General features: G+C 47.5%; 1 protein-coding gene across 9 annotated transcripts in view; it reads left to right on the top strand.

Moving 5' to 3' along the window:
- Positions 1–1,454: 1,454 nt before the first annotated feature.
- Positions 1,455–18,195, top strand: part of MINK1 (misshapen like kinase 1) — a 189,618-nt gene continuing 172,877 nt past the window's right edge. For 4 of the 9 annotated variants that reach the window (XM_068273956.1, XM_068273955.1, XM_068273953.1 and 1 more), the window contains exon 1: positions 1,456–4,504. In XM_068273956.1, the coding sequence (XP_068130057.1) occupies positions 4,448–4,504 (57 nt within the window). In that variant the 5' untranslated portion in view covers positions 1,456–4,447. Of the gene's footprint in view, positions 4,505–18,195 lie in introns of all 9 variants that reach the window. The other 5 variants (XM_068273959.1, XM_068273951.1, XM_068273960.1 and 2 more) reach the window with 3 other exon arrangements.

Below are 18,195 nucleotides of genomic sequence, written 5' to 3'. Positions count from 1 at the left end.
TAATTTTCCACAGACAGGTTTTTGTTACTTTGCGCACTTTAAAGAGGAGCTCCAGTGAAAATAATGTAATAAAAAGTGCTTAATTTTACAATAATTGTGTATAAATGATTTAGTCAGTGTTTGCCCATTGCCAAATATTTCCTCTCCCTGATTTACATTCTGACATTTATCACATGGTGACATTTTTACTGCTGGCAGGTGATGTTACTGGAAAGAGATGCTGCTTGCTTTTTTGGCAGTTGTAAACACCTGTAATTTCCCACAATGACACAATGCTCCCCCAGTGTGATGTCAGAACCATGATCCTGACATCACTGTGGGAGGAGTTTCACCAAAACATCATCCATACAGACCCCCCGTTTGTGAAAAGGAAAAGATTTCTCATGGGAAAGGGGGTATCAGCTACTCCTGATTGGGATGAAGTTCAATTCTTGGTTACGGTATCTTTTTAAATCACATCATCCACAGCAATGGACTTTTGGCAATAATAACCACACAAGATGTGAAATGTTATGCTGTGGGGAGCAAGTTTTTTTCTCTCCTCCGCAAGCAAGCTCAATTAGCATCCGCCGCTAGCACATCTTCTGCGATTCTGCATGTGAGAAAAACTCAAGTGATCTCCACCAGCGAGACCCCCGATCAGTGGTGTAGTTAAGCATGTATAGTCCCCTGTGCAAGTTTTACAATGGCCCTAACACCCCCCCCCCCAAAGCACTCTATACATAACAATTGATACGGCGCACCAAAACCTGCCAAGGACAACCACAGTGTCAGAGATGCAAGAAAAGGGGTGGGGAGAAGTCTGTTAATGATTACGTCTATTCAAAGCATCTATAGAAGTGACCGATGCGGTCACAACCTCTGCACCCCCTATTGCTATGCCACTGCCCCTGATAATACACATGATGCAATTCTCTGTCAGATCGACGGATCGATTATTTCCGACATGTCGACCTGATTTCCGCTGGTTGTTCTAAATAATTTTCTGATCACTTCTTTACAAAATCGATCAGAAATCAAATCAGACCTGTCATTGATTCGACAGTTGTTCCAACATTTCAGCATACCCGACAGAATAGCATACAAATTCTAGTCACTCTGATGGAAAATTGCATTGTTTGTACCGGGCATAACAAACTCAGCTGCAGGTTTCTATCAATGTAACTCTAGAGAACTTCGGGCCACTAGAGGGCATTCCTGCTGCTCAGGGTAGGGATCGGCAACTGTGGGTAAATCTGCCCTTTTCCAAGATGGATTCCACCGCCCAGGAGGATTTTTTGAGCGAATGTTACCATGGAGCCTGACGCATCAAGCTCCGCCTTCTTCCCCAGTCCCTCGCCCAGAATTGCTAACCACGCCCGCTAAATCCGCATGGAGCTCCGCCTTTTCGTCCACCCCGCCTCCCCTCTCGTCAGGCGCTGCCTCCGCCGCTGCTGTTGCGGCTTCTCGTCACGTGATGCCCTAGTCCACCTTCCTCTCCAGTGTTTTGCTTTCGGACCAATGGGAAGCCGGGGCTGAATGCGCGAGGCCCTCCCAGGTGAGGGCGCGAGAGCCGCTGCGCGTGACACCTCCGCTCCCAAATCCTGTCAGGTGCGGCCGCGCGCGCGACCAGAAGGCAGCCGAAGCGGGCGAGAGACCCGGGGTCTCCATAGCGAAGAGCGAGGGGCCCAGCCGGAGTACCTGAAGGGACTGCTGGCCTGACACCCACCTGTACCGCTCCCTGAGGGGGCTGCTGGCCTTACACCCACCTGTACCGCTCCCTGAGGGGACTGCCGGCCTGGCACCCACCTGTACTGCTCCCTGAGGGGGATGCTGGCCTGACACCCACCTGTACCGCTCCCTGAGGGGGCTGCCGGCCTGACACCCACCTGTACCGCTCCCTGAGGGGGCTGCCGGCCTGACACCCACCTGTACCGCTCCCTGAGGGCACTGCCGGCCTGACACCCACCTGTACCGCTCCCTGAGGGGACTGCCGGCCTGACACCCACCTGTACTGCTCCCTGAGGGGACTGCTGGCCTGACACCCACTTGTACCGCTCCCTGAGGGGACTGCCGGCCTGACTCCCACCTGTACCGCTCCCTGAGGGGACTGCCGGCCTTACACCCACCTGTACCGCTCCCTGAGGGGACTGCCGGCCTGACTCCCACCTGTACCGCTCCCTGAGGGGACTGCCGGCCTGACTCCCACCTGTACCGCTCCCTGAGGGGACTGCCGGCCTGACACCCACCTGTACCGCTCCCTGAGGGGACTGCCGGCCTGACACCCACCTGTACCGCTCCCTGAGGGGACTGCCGGCCTGACACCCACCTGTACCGCTCCCTGAGGGGACTGCCGGCCTGACACCCACCTGTACCGCTCCCTGAGGGGGCTGCCGGCCTGACACCCACCTGTACCGCTCCCAGAGGGCACTGCCAGCCTGACACCCACCTGTATCGCTCCCTGAGGGGACTGCCGGCCTGACACCGACCTCTACCGCGCCCTGAGGGGACTTCCGGCCTGACACCCACCTGTACCGCTCCCTGAGGGGGCTGCCGGCCTAACACCCACCTGTACCGCTCCCTGAGGGGACTGCCAGCCTGACACCCACCTGTACCGCTCCCTGAGGAGACTGCCGGCCTGACACCCACTTGTACCGCTCCCTGAGGGGACTGCCGGCCTGACACCCACCTGTACTGCTCCCTGAGGGGACTGCCGGCCCGACACCCACCTGTACCGCTCCCTGAGGGGACTGCTGACCCGACACCCACCTGTACTGATCCTTGAGAAGAAGTTACAGCTACCTGCACTGCTCCTTGGAAAGACTGAAGGTGTAAAACCACCTGTATTTATCTCTGGAGGGAACTGGCAGCCTTGCACTGAAGGTCCAATATCACCTGTGCTCTAAGCCTGCTGGAGACAGTCCTGGTTCCTTGGTGACAGGCTGCAGTCACAAGACATTTTGCAGAGTTCCGCAGAGACAACCACAGAGTTATCCATGGATTCCAGCAGGGAGTTAATATAGCTAATGTGTTGCACAGAGGCCTAGAGGAACCACCACTGGAACTAAACAGGAAAGCCATAGGCAGCCCCTGAGACCCCCGGTTTCCTGTCTCACTAGAAAGCCTAGAAACAATTGTCACAAGGACTGAACGCATCGACATATTTTTGGAACAACTTTTCGAAGGAACTCTTGCAAAGTCCTAATTAAGGTTGGGATCACTGTAGGGGCCATTACATCAACTGAGGAGCCTTACATTTAATACATTTTTGGAGGTACTGTGAGAATTCTTCATTTAGGGACCACTACCGGAACCGGAGACTCACTGCTGTCTGGGCTTATTTTAGGTGGGTTTACCAAGTTCAGATCACTCATACTGAGTGCTACAAGGACCAGATTACTTGGAGTCATTTTTAACAGGAACTATCGCTCATCAGGACTGTGAGAAGAATTGTATTCTCATCTGAAGGGACTACAGGTTGACTGATACCTGTTTGCTGAGCCCTGAAGGACCTTTGCCTGGTTCTGTCAATACTAGGCAAGGGCTGTGAGAGCTAAAGTAGCCATACAGAAAACAGCTGGATCTGTAACAACGACTGAAGACCCTTGGCTGCCTTTTCTGAACCGTGCAAGGATTGACACACCTGGATTTTACTATCACAAGGCCTTATAGCATTTATATAGTTTGCGGAGGGTAGGCCAGGATCTATTTGCAAAATAAAATCGGCAACCTCTTGAGTGACAGGCATCAGTACCAGTCAGGTCTGTTTAATGCTCTGCAGCCTGATGCATCTGCATTGACAAGAACGTAGGATCTGGAGAACCTCTCTGCTAAGGACTGTGTGACGCTGCACACAACACACGCCAGCTCGTAGAGGTTTACAGGACCCTGTGCCTTGCATTCATCCAAGGTCTCTGCAGTCAAGTGTGCTGCTCGGCTGTGTGGGTGTCAGGTGCTTATATTGGGGGTGCTGTGCATTTGGTGTGTGTGTCGCTCTCATAGGTTGTGGGTGTGTCTGACGGTGTGTGGGTGTGCGTGTACGAATACTGCAGCCTGCTGAACTGTGTTGTGTACCGATTGTGAACGTTGTCGGCTGCGATTGTTGGCCGGCGCGAGTGTGGGTGTCGCAGGTTGTGTGCGTGGGTTTAGTGTCTGCTGCAGCATGTGAGTCACTGCGGGTTTGTGTGGTGTGTGCGAGTGCTGTTGTTGCAGTGTGTGTCTGATCCATCTACAGAGCTGCAGTGTGTGTGTAGTAATGTAAGCATCCCACTCTTCCGTCTCTGCATAGCTTGTGCCTAGATCGCATTAAGACACAGCTGTGCGCAGCAGGTTGCACCTGTCTAGTTTGCCTGTCGTTACGCGTCTGTGGGGTCTCTGCTTGTGCACAGTCCATGTGACCTCTCGAGCAGCGTGCGTTGTGTTGTGACTGCACACCTTCGGCGTCACCCCTCGCACAGGAACTGGAAACATGGCCGCAGACCCCCCAGCCCGGAGCCTGGATGATATCGACCTGTCTGCATTACGGGTGAGAATGGATTTTGCTGTCTGCTTAATGAAAATCAGTAGTAAGAGTTATAGAGGCCACCATGTTTATTCCCTTTACAAAGGCTGCCTGTCTAGCTGTGATGTTGATCCCCCTGCCTGTAGTAATCTCTGACCCACAACATGTACATCAGAATGCTTGTCTGAGGCTTGTATGTAACTAAGGATGTGAGACGCTAGTCTAGTTAAGGGGACCCAGCAGGAGACCTCATAGGGAAATTCCGGTAATGTGATTGGGTGGACAGCACCCTCTCAAACTGTTAGGTCACATTACTGTGCGTTGTAGGGGGTGTTGTGATTGAACTACTTCCGTACTAGCAGTCTCTGCCCCCTTAAGGGCCAAAGACTGCTGGTAACTCAAAACGCCGCTTACCAACGAATCGCCACAGACTCGTCACGCCGTTCTACTGTCGCCGCTGGTCCCTTTCTCTGCTGTCTCAATGACGGAGGAGTGCTCTCAGCCAATCAGGAGTTGCTTTCATTGGCTCCTGACGCTGTCAATCAATGTAAGCCAATGGGATTGGCTTACAGTGGTGACAGGGTCAGTAGCCAATGAAATCTGCTCTTGACCGGCTGACAGCGCTCTTCCGTCATATAGATGGCAGTGCGAATGAGTTGCAGCGATGGGAAAGCAGCTGGACTGTGCTTAGGCGATCTTTGAAATATAAGTCCTGTCAGAGCTGTGCAGCCACAAGCAGTTGAGAACGGTTCTCTATGAGGTTTCCTGCTGGGTCCCCTAAACTAGACTAGCGCCCAATATAATGTGAAATTATAGCTTATATATGAACCTCCTCATAGCATAAACCTCCAAAGTGTTATCTAATGCTTAACCTTAAAGGTGTTAAGGCGCCACCCCAAAATATACGGTAGGCATTTTACTAAAGTTAGTATACAGGTGAAACTCCAAAAAATAGAATATCTTGCAAAAGTCCATTTATGTCAGTAATTCAATTTAAAAGGTGAAAGTCATATATGAAATAGACTCATTACAAAGTGAGATATGACAAGCCTTCATTTGTTATAATTTTGAGGATTATGCCTTACAGCTTATGAAACCTCAAAATCTCAGATCATTGCAATATTTTGATAATGTTTAATATTTTAGGCCCGAAGTGTCAGACTCTAATCAGCTAATTCATCCAAAACACCTGCAAAGGGTTCCGATTTCCTATATTGGTGTCCCCTTTTAAGTTGAATTACTAAAATAAATGGACTTTCACACGATGTTGAAATTTTCACCTGTACGTTGGCATGCCAAAGTTTAGTGTTCTGTAAGTTTAATCCTGAGCAGTGTTGCTCAAATCAGAATTCGGGAGACATCAGGACAGTTCTATCCGGATATCTCCCAGTTACCTGTGCGGGGGGTCAATCTTGCCTTCATGACGTCTTCTTCGGTCCGTCCCTGGCGCCTCCCACAATGTGTTCCATGCGCCGGTCACGTGATTACAAACACTCCCTCCTTGAACTCTGAAGGAGGAAGTGTTTGTAGTTGCGTGACTGCCGCTTGGACCACATCGTGGGAGGTGCCAGGGGCGGACCGAAGAAGACGTCAGACAGGTAAGATTGACCTCCTGCACAGCTTTACTGGGAGATATCCAGATGTCTCCTGAATTCGGATTTGAGCAACCCTGAGACTGAATCTGATGTTATAGGGTCACGCAGGACTCCTTTTATCAAGGCACAAGTTTAGCATTGGCCATTAGGGATAGTCAGCGAAATGCAGATAATTATGAGCAGCATGGGGATTGCCAGCCTCCTTGCACCTCTTTCAATACACCTCCTTCAGAAACGGACTCAGTTCCAAGGTGCATGCAATATGCGTCCAATTTGCATGCAAATCAGAATGACCATCACTGCCAATTATATGATCAGCCATGTTTGTTTTATAACCGCACAGTGCGTTCTGTTCAGTCAGTTGTGGCTGGCTGATGGCTTGATGAAGTGGTCTAATTTGGTTCCGAAAAATCATGTTACATGTTTTTGGAGTAAATAGTTATTCAATTCAATTAATTTCATTGACCTGACCCACATTGACTTTATTGAAAGACTGAAATTGGCAGGGCAAGTTGTGGTAATAATTTGTCTTTGGAATCTGAATAGCCCTATGCAAAGTTTAAGTTGAATGTTAACCTCATCTTTTATTTTGACTCCTAGTAATGTTAGCCAGGTAGCTGGATATCTGTGTAGAGGATTATCAGTGGGAGCCACCATAGTCTCGTTACCTGAGTGGGGCATCATTGTTGAATTTGTTAGTAAGTCTGCGGAGTATAACATGCTCATGTTGATCCTGACTATGGTGCCTGTGCGGTTTTCGGTGGTATGTTATTCTGCATTGCGTTAAAGAGACACTGAAGCGAAAAAAAAATATGATATAGTGAATTGGTTGTGTACTATGAATAATTACTAGAAGATTAGCAGCAAAGAAAATATCCTCATACTTTTATTTTCAGGTATATAGTGTGTTTTCTAACATTGCATTATTCTATAATATGTGCAGATTACACAACACTCAGCATTCAAAATTATTCTTTCAGAGCAGTCTGTGAACTAATGACCTCTCCTCTAGCAGAGGAAAAGTAAACAGTTCACTTACAGTTTGAGATAATAAAAGTCAGATAACGGCCCTCTCCCCGACTAACTTAGTAGTAGAGCTTAATGGCTTGTTTGCATAGAGATAACAACTGGAGTTTCTTAACTCTTCCTGTACTGGAAACAATTAGACTGATGTATCTGATCTTAATGTTTTATTTCTTAGCTGTACTACACATACAAATCATAATATCATCATTTTTTTTCGCTTCAGTGTCTCTTTAAAACAATGCAACCTGCACTACTTTCCTGCACAGCATATGCGGTTTTACATTTAAGCCAATGGCTACTGTAAAAAGAGGGGGACAAAAATCCTCAAGTGAAAACATGTTGGAAAAGGCTCTGTTGTGCCGCAAAATGTTTGTAAGAAATAGTTTGAGATTCCTACAGATGCAAGTGTGATCCTTCCCTTAATGTCAGACTTGGTACAAGCATGCAAGGTGGGACTTGGACTCTTCTGACTTTGCGTTCTTTCTAAGTAATAAAGTGGACCTGAACTCCTGCACAAGACAGAAGGAAAACATAGAGAAATGCACCCTGTATGTATTTTGAGAGTTTAGCCTGTCTACTAATCACTAATCTGTTAATAATCACCAGTGTCATTTGATCTCTCAGCTGTTAGCTGGCTGCCTCGGATGTTAACCCTATGTCTGCTTCCATGAAAGCAGGAGGAAGACGCACTGCAGAATTATTGCATGCTTTGTATCAGCTGTAACAAAGAAATGTTTTTCTTTAAAGATTAGTATGTTGTTGCTTATCTTTTAAAACAAAGTGAAAGTTCTGAGTTCAGTTGTGCTTTAAAGAGAAACTGAAGTGAGAGGGATATGGAGGCTGCCATATTTATTTAATTTTAAACAATAGCAGTTGCCTTGCAGTCCTGCTGATCCCCTGCCTCCAATACTCTTAGCCGCATACCCTGAACAAGCATGCAGATCAGCAGTGGCTGTTGTGCTCCCAGTGACAGCAGGAAAACAACGGATTGGGACAGTGTCGCCGCACGTTTAGCTTACGTTGTCAGGTACAGTGAAGCAATCAGTCAATGACAAGTATGCTTCACTTTACTTACCGTGCACCTTTTGCGATAATGCACTGCATGCAGAGCGTTACAATTCCTGGGAATGTTGCGTAGGTGGTGCATGGCAATGCAGCAAGCTGCGTTTACAACTGTAAATGTAGCCTCACCAGAGAGTTTCCACGTCCTCTTGCAGACCACCGCTTCTCACCAGGACTCTGAAAGCCCAGGCCGCAGGTGGAATGGGATGGGAGAAGCCTCCAGGGCTGAGGAGTTGGAGCAATTTTTGGGTACCTGGAGTTGGAGTCCACCAAAAATGCTCTGACTTTTAATACATTAAAACTTACGAGAATGATACAAACATTCTATTTCTCAGATAGTAATAATCATAAATTACTTTTATATACACTAATAGCAGTCTTCAGGTCTTTGTAAAGAGTTATAGAAAATTTGGAAAGAGCTCAGGAAACTCCCCCTTTTTCAGTTTAGTTGAGTTGTGCTGAGCTGAGTCTTGGTGAAACAATTTGAAGCTACAATACAGTATATATACAGTAGATCGGGTTTATCTCCTTTTACATTTCCGTATGAAGCTAGTGAGCTGCCAAACTGTCAGTTCCCTTTAAAGAGAAACTCCGACCAAGAATTTAACTTTATCCCAATCAGTAGCTGATACCCCCTTTTACATGAGAAAAATAATGATTTTCACAAACAGACCATCAGGGGGCGCTGTATGACTGATTTTGTGCTGAAACCCCTCCCACAAGAGGCTGTGGTACCGTATGGTACTCTGGGCAAACTGCCACAATGTAACAATGTTCACAGACAGGAAATGGCTGTTTAGAGCTGTCTGCAAGGCCAGAACAGCTAGAAACAGCTAAATAACCTGCCCACAGTAACAATGTCACCATGTAATACATGTCAGAATGTGAATCTGGGAGAGGAAAGATTTTACAATGAGCAAACACTGCCTAAATCATTTATACATAATTATGGTAAAAATGAAGCACTTTTTTTATTACATTATTTTCACTGGAGTTCCTCTTTAAAGAGACTCTGTAACATTAAAAAGATCCCCTGGGGGGTACTCACCTCGGGTGGGGGAAGCCTCCGGATCCTAATGAGGCTTCCCACGCCGTCCTCTGTCCCACGGGGGTCTCTCCGCAGCCCTCCGAACAGCCGGCGACTGTGCCGACTGTTAGTTTAATATTTACCTTTGCTGGCTCCAGCGGGGGGCGCTGTGGAGGCTTTCCGTTCCGAACTACACGGAAATACCCGATCTCAGTCGGGTCCGCTCTACTGCGCAGGCGCCGGAAACTTGCGCCTGCGCAGTAGAGCAGACCCGACGGCGATCGGGTATTTCCGTGTAGTTCGGAGCCGACAGCCGTCAGAGCGCCTGCGCTGGAGCCAGGAAGGTAAATAATGACGTCACCGCTGCCCGGACTCCACGGAGGGCTGCAGCGAGACCCCTGACGGATGGAGGACGGCGTGGGAAGCCTCATTAGGATCCGGAGGCTTCCCCCACCCGAGGTGAGTACCCCCCAGGGGATCTTTTTATGTTACAGATCCTCTTTAAAGTGGATACGAGATGAACTTTTACTCATTGCATAATTGTGTTCCTTTCCTATTGTTTATACGGCATTCCTCAAGCCAAATACTTTTTTTGTTTTAATACTCTAATTCCCTATAAACTAAACAAGCATCACCCACAGTTTTTCAGAGAGCCTTGGCAGTAGCAAGGGCTCATGGAAGCTCAGTCTGGGCAGGAGGAAGTGGAGGTATTACTAGCCAGAGATTTCAGAGACAGGGGAGGAGGAGGGGGGATTGGGTTTTTTCACAGAAGTTGCAGATAAGCCTGCCTCTGTGTAATGTTTACAAACAACATGGCTGCTGTCATTGTATCACAGGAATAAATAATCATATTCTATTGAAGCTGTTTGCAGCTAGATTTGCTGTGTAAACGATCTAAACTTTAGATAAGATATATAGACAAGTTACTTGTTATAGTTAGTTTTCATCTCAGATCCGCTTTAAAGGACAACTGAAATAAGCGACTTATGGAGGTTGCCATATTACCTTTTAAGCCTCATTTACACGGTACAATTTTCTATTAGATAGATCTAATAAGAAATTGCATCGTGTGTAGATGTCCAAATTGTTTCAGATCAATTTGACGATAGATTTGTTTTGAAAAGTACCCAAAATGAATCGCAAAATTTAACGCAATCCGATTGGACTGGTTGGAAATTATCTAATAGATCCGATCTGACAGGAAATTGCACCGTGTAGATGAGGCTTTAGAGAGACACTGAAGCGAAAAAAAAAATATGATATAGTGAATTGGTTGTGTACTATGAATAATTACTAGAAGATTAGCAGCAAAGAAAATATTCTCATACTTTTATTTTCAGGTATATAGTGTTTTTTCTAACATTGCATTATCCTATAATATGTGCACATTACACAACACTCAGCATTCAAAATGAGTCTCTCAGAGCAGTCTGTGAAGTAATGACCTCTCCTCTGGCAGAGGAAAAGTAAATAGTCCAGGAACACTTGAGATAATAAAAGTCAGATAACAGCCCTCTCCAGGACTAACTTAGTCGGAGAGCTTAATGGCTTGTTTGCATAGAGATAACAACTGGAGTTTCTCAACTCATCCTGTACTGGAAACAATTAGACTGGTGTATCTGATCTTAATGTTTTATTTCTTAGCTGTGCTACACATACAAATCATAATATCATTTTTTTTTCGCTTCAGTGTCTCTTTAAACAATACCGGTTGCCTGGCAGTCCTGCTGATCTGTCTTCAGTAGTGTTTGAATCACACACCTGTGACAAGCATGCAACTACGGTAATCCAGTCAGACTGCAATCAGAAACATCTGATCTGCTGCATGCTTGTTCAGGATTTATGGCTAAAAGTATTAGAGGCAGAGATTTAGCAGGACAGCAAAGCGATATGCAGTATGTTAAAATGAAATATGGCAGCCTCCATATCCATCTTAGGCTAGGTGCACTTGAAAAAGTAGTGTAATCATGACATTTTCTCTTCATCTCAGCTATTTTAGTGTGCTGTCAGTCAGTGTTGCCAGAGCACAGCGGGTGATTGTTATGGGGTCTGGCAGGACATGGGGGGGGGGGGGGGGCGTCCTAGGTGGGATAGGACAGGTAGCCGGGCCTCAGAGCTCATATACCTAGAGGGTGATCTGTGCAGTAAGAGATTGCTGGTGGCGATAACCCCTTTTTCATCCCACTGCTTGACAGCAATGTGAATAGCAGACATGTTTACGAAACAAGACAGAACGTTGTACATTTAGGCCATTCTTCTCAGGCTGTTAAATTTTCCAGGAAGTGTTTTGGAAATCCAGTATGATGTAATAAATGTTTATATCCGTTGAGTAGCTTTGTCAGATGGCTCTGTGGTTGTGTGTGGCAATGAAGGTTATTGGTTTACAATGACATTAATAGCAGGAGGCAGGTTTTTATTAATTAGCACTCCGTCTGGTAAACCGAGACTCTAGATTTGATATTTATTCCCTCCTTTCTCCCACCCCGATGCTCACTGCAGATCTTAAGATGTGTACACAATCAGTATTGTCACTTAGCACTCGATCTTTAGGGCGACGTGGGTAATTTAGACAGACACATCACTTGGGTATAGAAGAGTGACATGTGCTGTTTCCAAGGAGATTGAGGAGGGATAATGAGCAAAGCATGATGGATGCGTGTTAAGGAGGGAACAGTGTGCTTGCTTGTTGGTGCCATTTAGGCAGGATGCAGGTACATGTAGTGGCAGCGCTGGACACTTGGGCGCAGGAGACTTGGGCGCAGCCGGCGCCACCATAGGCCGTAATAGGAACTACGGCTATCGCAGGCACAGGGAGTAACTTCAGCACCGTCAGAAGACGGACCTGAAGTTGCTTTTAAAACAATTGCTGGAAGCCGAATTATTTCATTCCCGACCATCCATGGCGGCCTGGAGGGGGAATAGTAATTAACACGGCCCGGACTTGTGCGGCAGCAGGATCAGCCATATATTGGCTGTGTCCTGCGCCCAAGTCTCCGGCGCCGTTCTCTCTCGTACGCTGTAGTGGAGGTGGTGAGAGAGGGGTAGGACCTCCGGCAGGTTTTTATTGTTGCTGGGGAGATTGCCTTAAAGAGGAATGCCAATGAAAATAATGTAATAAAAAAGTGATTCATTTTTACAGTAATTATGTATAAATGATTCAGTATTTTCCCATTGTAAAATCTTTCCTCTCCCTGATTTACATTCCGACATTTATCACATGGTGACATTTTTACTGCTGGCAGGTGATGTCAGTGGAGGGAGTTTCTTTTTTGGCAGTTGGACCCAGCTGTAAACAGTTATTTCCCACAATGCAATGAGGTTCACAGACAGAAAACTGTCAGGACCATGGTCCTGACATCACACTGTGGGAGGGGTTTCACCACAATATCAGCCATACAGAGGCCCCGATGATCCGTTTGTGAAAATGAACAGATTTCTCATGGAAAAGGGTGTATCGGATACTGATTGGGATGAAGTTCAATGCTTGGTCACGGTTTCTCTTTAACCGTCTTCCTAAGCACTGGCAACATAACTGGCACTAGAATCCCAGAGATTACAAGAGAAAGGAGAACTCAGATTTATTGTTCAGGTTTATTCTGGGAGATGATTATATCCCATTTCCAGGAATAGGTCTTACTCTGTGATAAGGTCTCCGCCCAGTGTATTAGCAGGCGACTATTTACACATAAGCGTATCAGAATACTTTTTTCTAGGGTAAGAGCGTGCTCACCTGACCACTATCCAACTGAAGACGGCAGCAGGCTGTCTAAAGCGGAACAGGTGAATTGGGCAATGGCTTCGGCAGGTGTGTAATAGACCTCAATGTTAAAGCCAACCCAGGACTTGTAAAATTTAAAAAAAAAGTTAAAAACTTACCTCAACAGAGGTAAGCTGCTTCCCCGATCCTCATTAACCTCCTTAGCGGTAATCCCGAGTCATGCTCGGGCCAGAAATCCGTAGCTCAGAGCGGTTTAAGTGAACCTAAAGTTACTTACCTGGGGCTGCTTCCAGCCCCCTGTCCAGGGCTGTGGAGTCAGAGTCCAGGAGTCGGAACAATTTTGGGTACCCGGAGTTGAAGTTGGAGTCGGTGGTTTCATAAACTGAGTCGGATGATTTTTGTACCGACTCCACAGCCCTGCCTCTGTCGTCCTGCTTCCTCATCGTGACTCTGCGGTCTGCCATTCCTCCGCTGACCCCCTCTTTAATCTGCCACACTGGCTGCGCGCCACGACTGAACGATAAATTGTATTTAAACCGCAATCACGATCACGAAGATCATGTTTTTGGAATTGTCAAAGTGGTGATCTCCGTGATGACTTCATTTCTGCAATGGGGAGAGTTTGAAGAAGAGGCTTTGAAACTTCTCCCACGTGCGGTCTGCAGCATCGGCAGCGTTGGACATACCTCCTCCACGAGTCCAACGATGGCCATCCTCTCACCATCTGCCAGCTCTTGTGCACGGCATACTTCCTGGTTAGAGTTGCAATGTTATGATACCCGTATAAAAAAAAAATACCACGGTATGACGGTATATGGTATTATACAATTATTTGGACCTGGGCCTCCCCCTTACATTAAATAATGTGCCCCCCCCCCCCCCCCCCACACCAGTGTGGGGTGCCCCACTCCCTAAAAAAAGGCTCACCCTGCTCCTGCATAAGCCCTGGTGGCGTTAGGGATAGGTGTAGCCTGTAATAGGTGGCCGCAGCATTGGTAGGCAAGACTGGTGCAGCCAGTTATAGGTGGCCGCAGCATAGGTAGGCAGGACGGGTGCAGCCATTTATAGGTAGCCAGCGATAGGTGTAGCCAGTATAGGTGGTCACAGAATAGGTAGCCAGGGAGAGGTGTAGCCAGTAATAGGTGGCCGCAGTATAGGTAACCAGGGATAGATGTAGCCAGGTTTAGGTGGCCGCGGCATAGGTAGCCAGAGATAGGTGTAGGCAGGATTGGTGGCTGCAGTATAGAGAGCTGGGAGGGAGGGGGATGCGGTGGTACAAATACTCATTTGCCGGCTGGTCCTGCACGCGTGTACTGGCTTCTTTCTACTTCCTGTTCTTGCGTTCCACCATCCTGTAACAGCACCCTGTGCGCTGTTACAAGGAGATGGAACACAAGAACAGGAAATAGAAAGAAGCCAGTACACGCGTGCATGACCTGCTAGCAAGTGAGTATTTATCCCTGCCGTTTTGTGCGCCCACCACTGCGTCGCATTCTCACTGCTACGCCGCCCCGCCCCCGAAAACCGGTAAAATGTGATTGTGCATGGTATGATTGCCATGCACAATCAAACTGCGGTATACCGCGGCAACCCTATTCCTGGTTCCTGTGTGTCACATGACATGCAGAAAGTATGCCGTGCAGTAGAGCCTGCAGGAGATGAAGTGGATAGACGGGCATTGCAGGACTCGTGCTTGAAGCCATGGCCAGCACTGATGCAGCTTGGGGGACTGAATGGGGCACAGAGAGAGAGAGACAGAGACACAGAGCGAGCACAGAGAGACAAAGGGGGGAAAACAGCGAGATACAGAGACAAAAGGGGCACACACATAGAAAGGGGGACAGGCACAGAGGAGAAACAAAGCTTGATTTGAAGGAAATCGTGAATCTAATTGCGATTTCGCACAGAAAACGCTCAATTAAATTTTTTCCTAAAAAAATTTCTGGCTTACTGTGTGCATCCTTTATTGCGCTCCTTTGACCAGGACAAAGTTCCCATCAGATCGATGGGAAGTTGCATCGTGTGCACACGTCCAAACTGCTACCAATCGATAACGGGATATTCCGATCATTATTTCACAAAATCGATCGGGAGTCTATTAGATAAATTGGAAATAATCCGTTGCGACACCTCAATCTGAAGGAGAGTTGCACTGTGTGTATCTAGCATTATGTACACATGCTCAGTTACCATTGCCCTTTACAGTCATCAGTCGATAATTAGGGTGACACTTTTGGGAACAAGCGCTGCACAGACAAGCTGTTAAAGTGAATCTGAGATAAACTTTTACACATTGCATAATTGTGTTCCTTTCATATAGTTTATAAGGCATTCCTCAAGCCAAATACTTTTTGTTTTAATACTCTAATTCCCTATAAACTAAACAAGCCTCGCCCACAGCTTTTCACAGTGCCTTGGCATTTTCAGACAGTAGGAAGAGCTTATAGGAGCTCAGTCTAGGCGGTGGGAGGAAGAGGTGTTACTAGTCAGAGATTTCAGAGGCAGAGGGGAGGAGGAGAGGGGACTGAATTTACACACAGGCAAGCTGATAGCATTTCCAGCTCTCAGCCTATGACAATGTGACAAACAGAACATGGCTGCCCTCATTGTATCACAGGAATAAATATTCATAAACTGTTGAAGCTGTTTGCAGATAGATTTGCTGTGTAAACTATCTAAACTTTAGATAACATATATAGACAAGGTACTTGTTATAGTTAGCTTTTCATCTTGGATCCGCTAAAGCCCAGCAGTAGTGATGGTCATGTCTAGGAGAACTCATGGAGAAGCATGCGATCAGTTTGCTCAGGTGATAGATACGCAAGTCTCTGATTTGTTAGTCATGATCACGTGATATGATCACAGCAAATCAGAGCTTTGCAAATCTACCAGCTGATCATACAAATCACATGCTTCTCCAGAGTTCTCCTAGACATGACCATCACCACCGAGCAGCATGCGTTGTTCCCGAGAGGAAGGAGCAACAGGTGGAGAAATGAGAAAGCGGTGTCCTGGGCTGGACAGAAGACCCTGTTGCTTAGTGATCCATCATTTGGCAGTTGCACATACACTGGATTTTCGGGACAGAACACCCCTAAAGCATCGTCTCGGGTGAGCGTTATCCAGCCTGTGTATGAGGTACGGTCGGATCTGTTTGGTGGCTGGCGTTTTTGTCACTTTAAAAAGAACCTGTAACGAAAAAAGTTCCCCTGGGGGGTACTCACCTCGGGAGGGGGAAGCCTCCGGGTCCCAATGAGGCGTCCCCCTCCCCTGTAGCTGCAGGCAGTCCAGCGCTGGCTCCCCCGAAGTGTCCTGCAATCCTCCCTTTATAAGCACTGATTTATTTACCTTTCCTGGAACCAGTGGGGGTGCTGTTGCGGCTCTCCGCACGGAGATAGGTGAAAATAGCCGATTGCCATCGGGTCCGCTCCATTGCGCAGGAGACTTACGCCTGCGCAGTAGATTGGACCGACAGCGATTGGCTATTTCTGCCCATCTCCGAGTCGGAGAGCCGATAATGCGCCTGCGCTGGAGCAGGGAAGGCAAATATTTACATCCCTGTTGTTCGGGGAGCTTTATCGTCGCCGCCGTGGGACACAGGAGTACAGGGAAGCCTCAGTGAGGCTTCCCCCACCCGAGGTGAGTTCCCCCCAGGGGAGGTTTTTTTCCTTACAGGTTTTGTCTAAAGGGAATCTGAAATGAAAATAAAACTTATGAGATAATTAATTGTTGTGTAGGACAGTTAAGAAATAGAACATTAGTCGCAAAGGAAGAGTCTCATATTGCTTCCAGTACAGAAAGAGTTAAAAAACGTGAGTTATCTATGCAAAAGAGCTTCTCTGAGCTCTCCGACCCAGCTTGGGTCTGAGACGGTCCTATTTTTTGAAGCACTTAAAGGGAACCTGAAATGAGTAGTGTATGGAGGCTGCCATATTTATTTCCTTTTAAACAAGACTAGTTGCCTGGGAGTTTAACCACTTGAGGACCCACCCTCTACCCCCCCTTAAGAACCAGCGCTGATTTTTGTGATCTGTGCTGGGTGGGCTCTGCAGCCCCCAGCACAGATCAGCTGGCATGCAGAGCGATCAGATCGCCCCCCTTTTTCCCCCCTATGGGGATGATGTGCAGGGGGGGTCTGATCGCTCCTGCTGGTGGCATGTTGCTGGGGGGGGGGGACCTCCAAAGCCCCCCTCCACGGCGACATTCACCACCCTCCCTCTCCTACCTGTCCCCCCGGTGATCGGGGCTGCACAGGACGCTATCCGTCCTGTGCAGCCTGTGACAGGATGTCGGCGATCCCCGGCCGCTGATTGGCCGGGGATCGCTGATCTGCCTTACGGCGCTGCTGCGCAGCAGCGCCATACAATGTAAACAAAGGAGACAAATGTCTCCTGCGTTTACATTTAGTCTGCGAGCCGCGATCAGCTCCGCTCCGTGATCTAACAGGAAACGGCCGCTCGCGCGAGCGGCCTTTCCTGATTAATTAGGGAGGCACCTGGCGACGCAGAGCTGCGTCGCTGGTCCTCCAGCTACCACTTTGCCGCCGCACGGTATGAGTGTGCAGTCGGCAAGTGGTAAAATACAGTGTAATTGTAATTGCAAATATTAGAGAATGGTGCAATGTTATAAAAAAGCTATATAACTGAAAATAAAAATGAGACTCATATCTGTGCTACTAATGTCCTATTCATTATCTGTGCTACACACAGATAGCTTCATTGTCCCTTTAAAAGAAATCTTTAATGAAAGCAGAATTGACATAAATGTGACATTATCCTGCAGTAACAGACATGCTGACCACAGAATGTTTTCATGCTTAATTCTTCCCCGTGGCTTTTTCTCTGTTGTCTGATTTTTGTCCCTGGCACGGGAGCTGCCCTATCGCTGAAGATGTGCAGAACAGAGATCATTTGCAGAAATGTCTTTGTCTGTCTTGCAGTCCCCTCTTCCTGCCAGCTGAAACAGTTACATGCCAGAGATGAGCAGGTTCTTATCAGTGCTTTGTACAAGGAAGGTTTAGGCCCAGTACAGACCTGCCTTATCGATCCCAGAAACTATCGTTCATCGTGGTTTCTGGTAACCTTTCCCGTGGTGAGTAGCACGTTGTGCCTTATAGGGACAGAGATGGGTAGCGACTGGCAGAGCCTTCCAGCCCAACCAATGTTGAGCAACCGGTCCTCGAGCTCTGCAAAGTTTCTAAAAACAATTACAAATGTTTTCCGGTTGATCAAAGTTCCAATGTATACACGCCCTTAAAGAGAAACCGTGACCAAGAACTGAACTTCGT

Source organism: Hyperolius riggenbachi, chromosome 3 (genome assembly GCF_040937935.1).
Source record: "Hyperolius riggenbachi isolate aHypRig1 chromosome 3, aHypRig1.pri, whole genome shotgun sequence".
Classification (NCBI taxonomy): domain Eukaryota; kingdom Metazoa; phylum Chordata; class Amphibia; order Anura; family Hyperoliidae; genus Hyperolius; species Hyperolius riggenbachi.
Note: the sequence above shows the minus strand (reverse complement) of the source record. Positions and strands in the feature narration are given on the sequence as shown.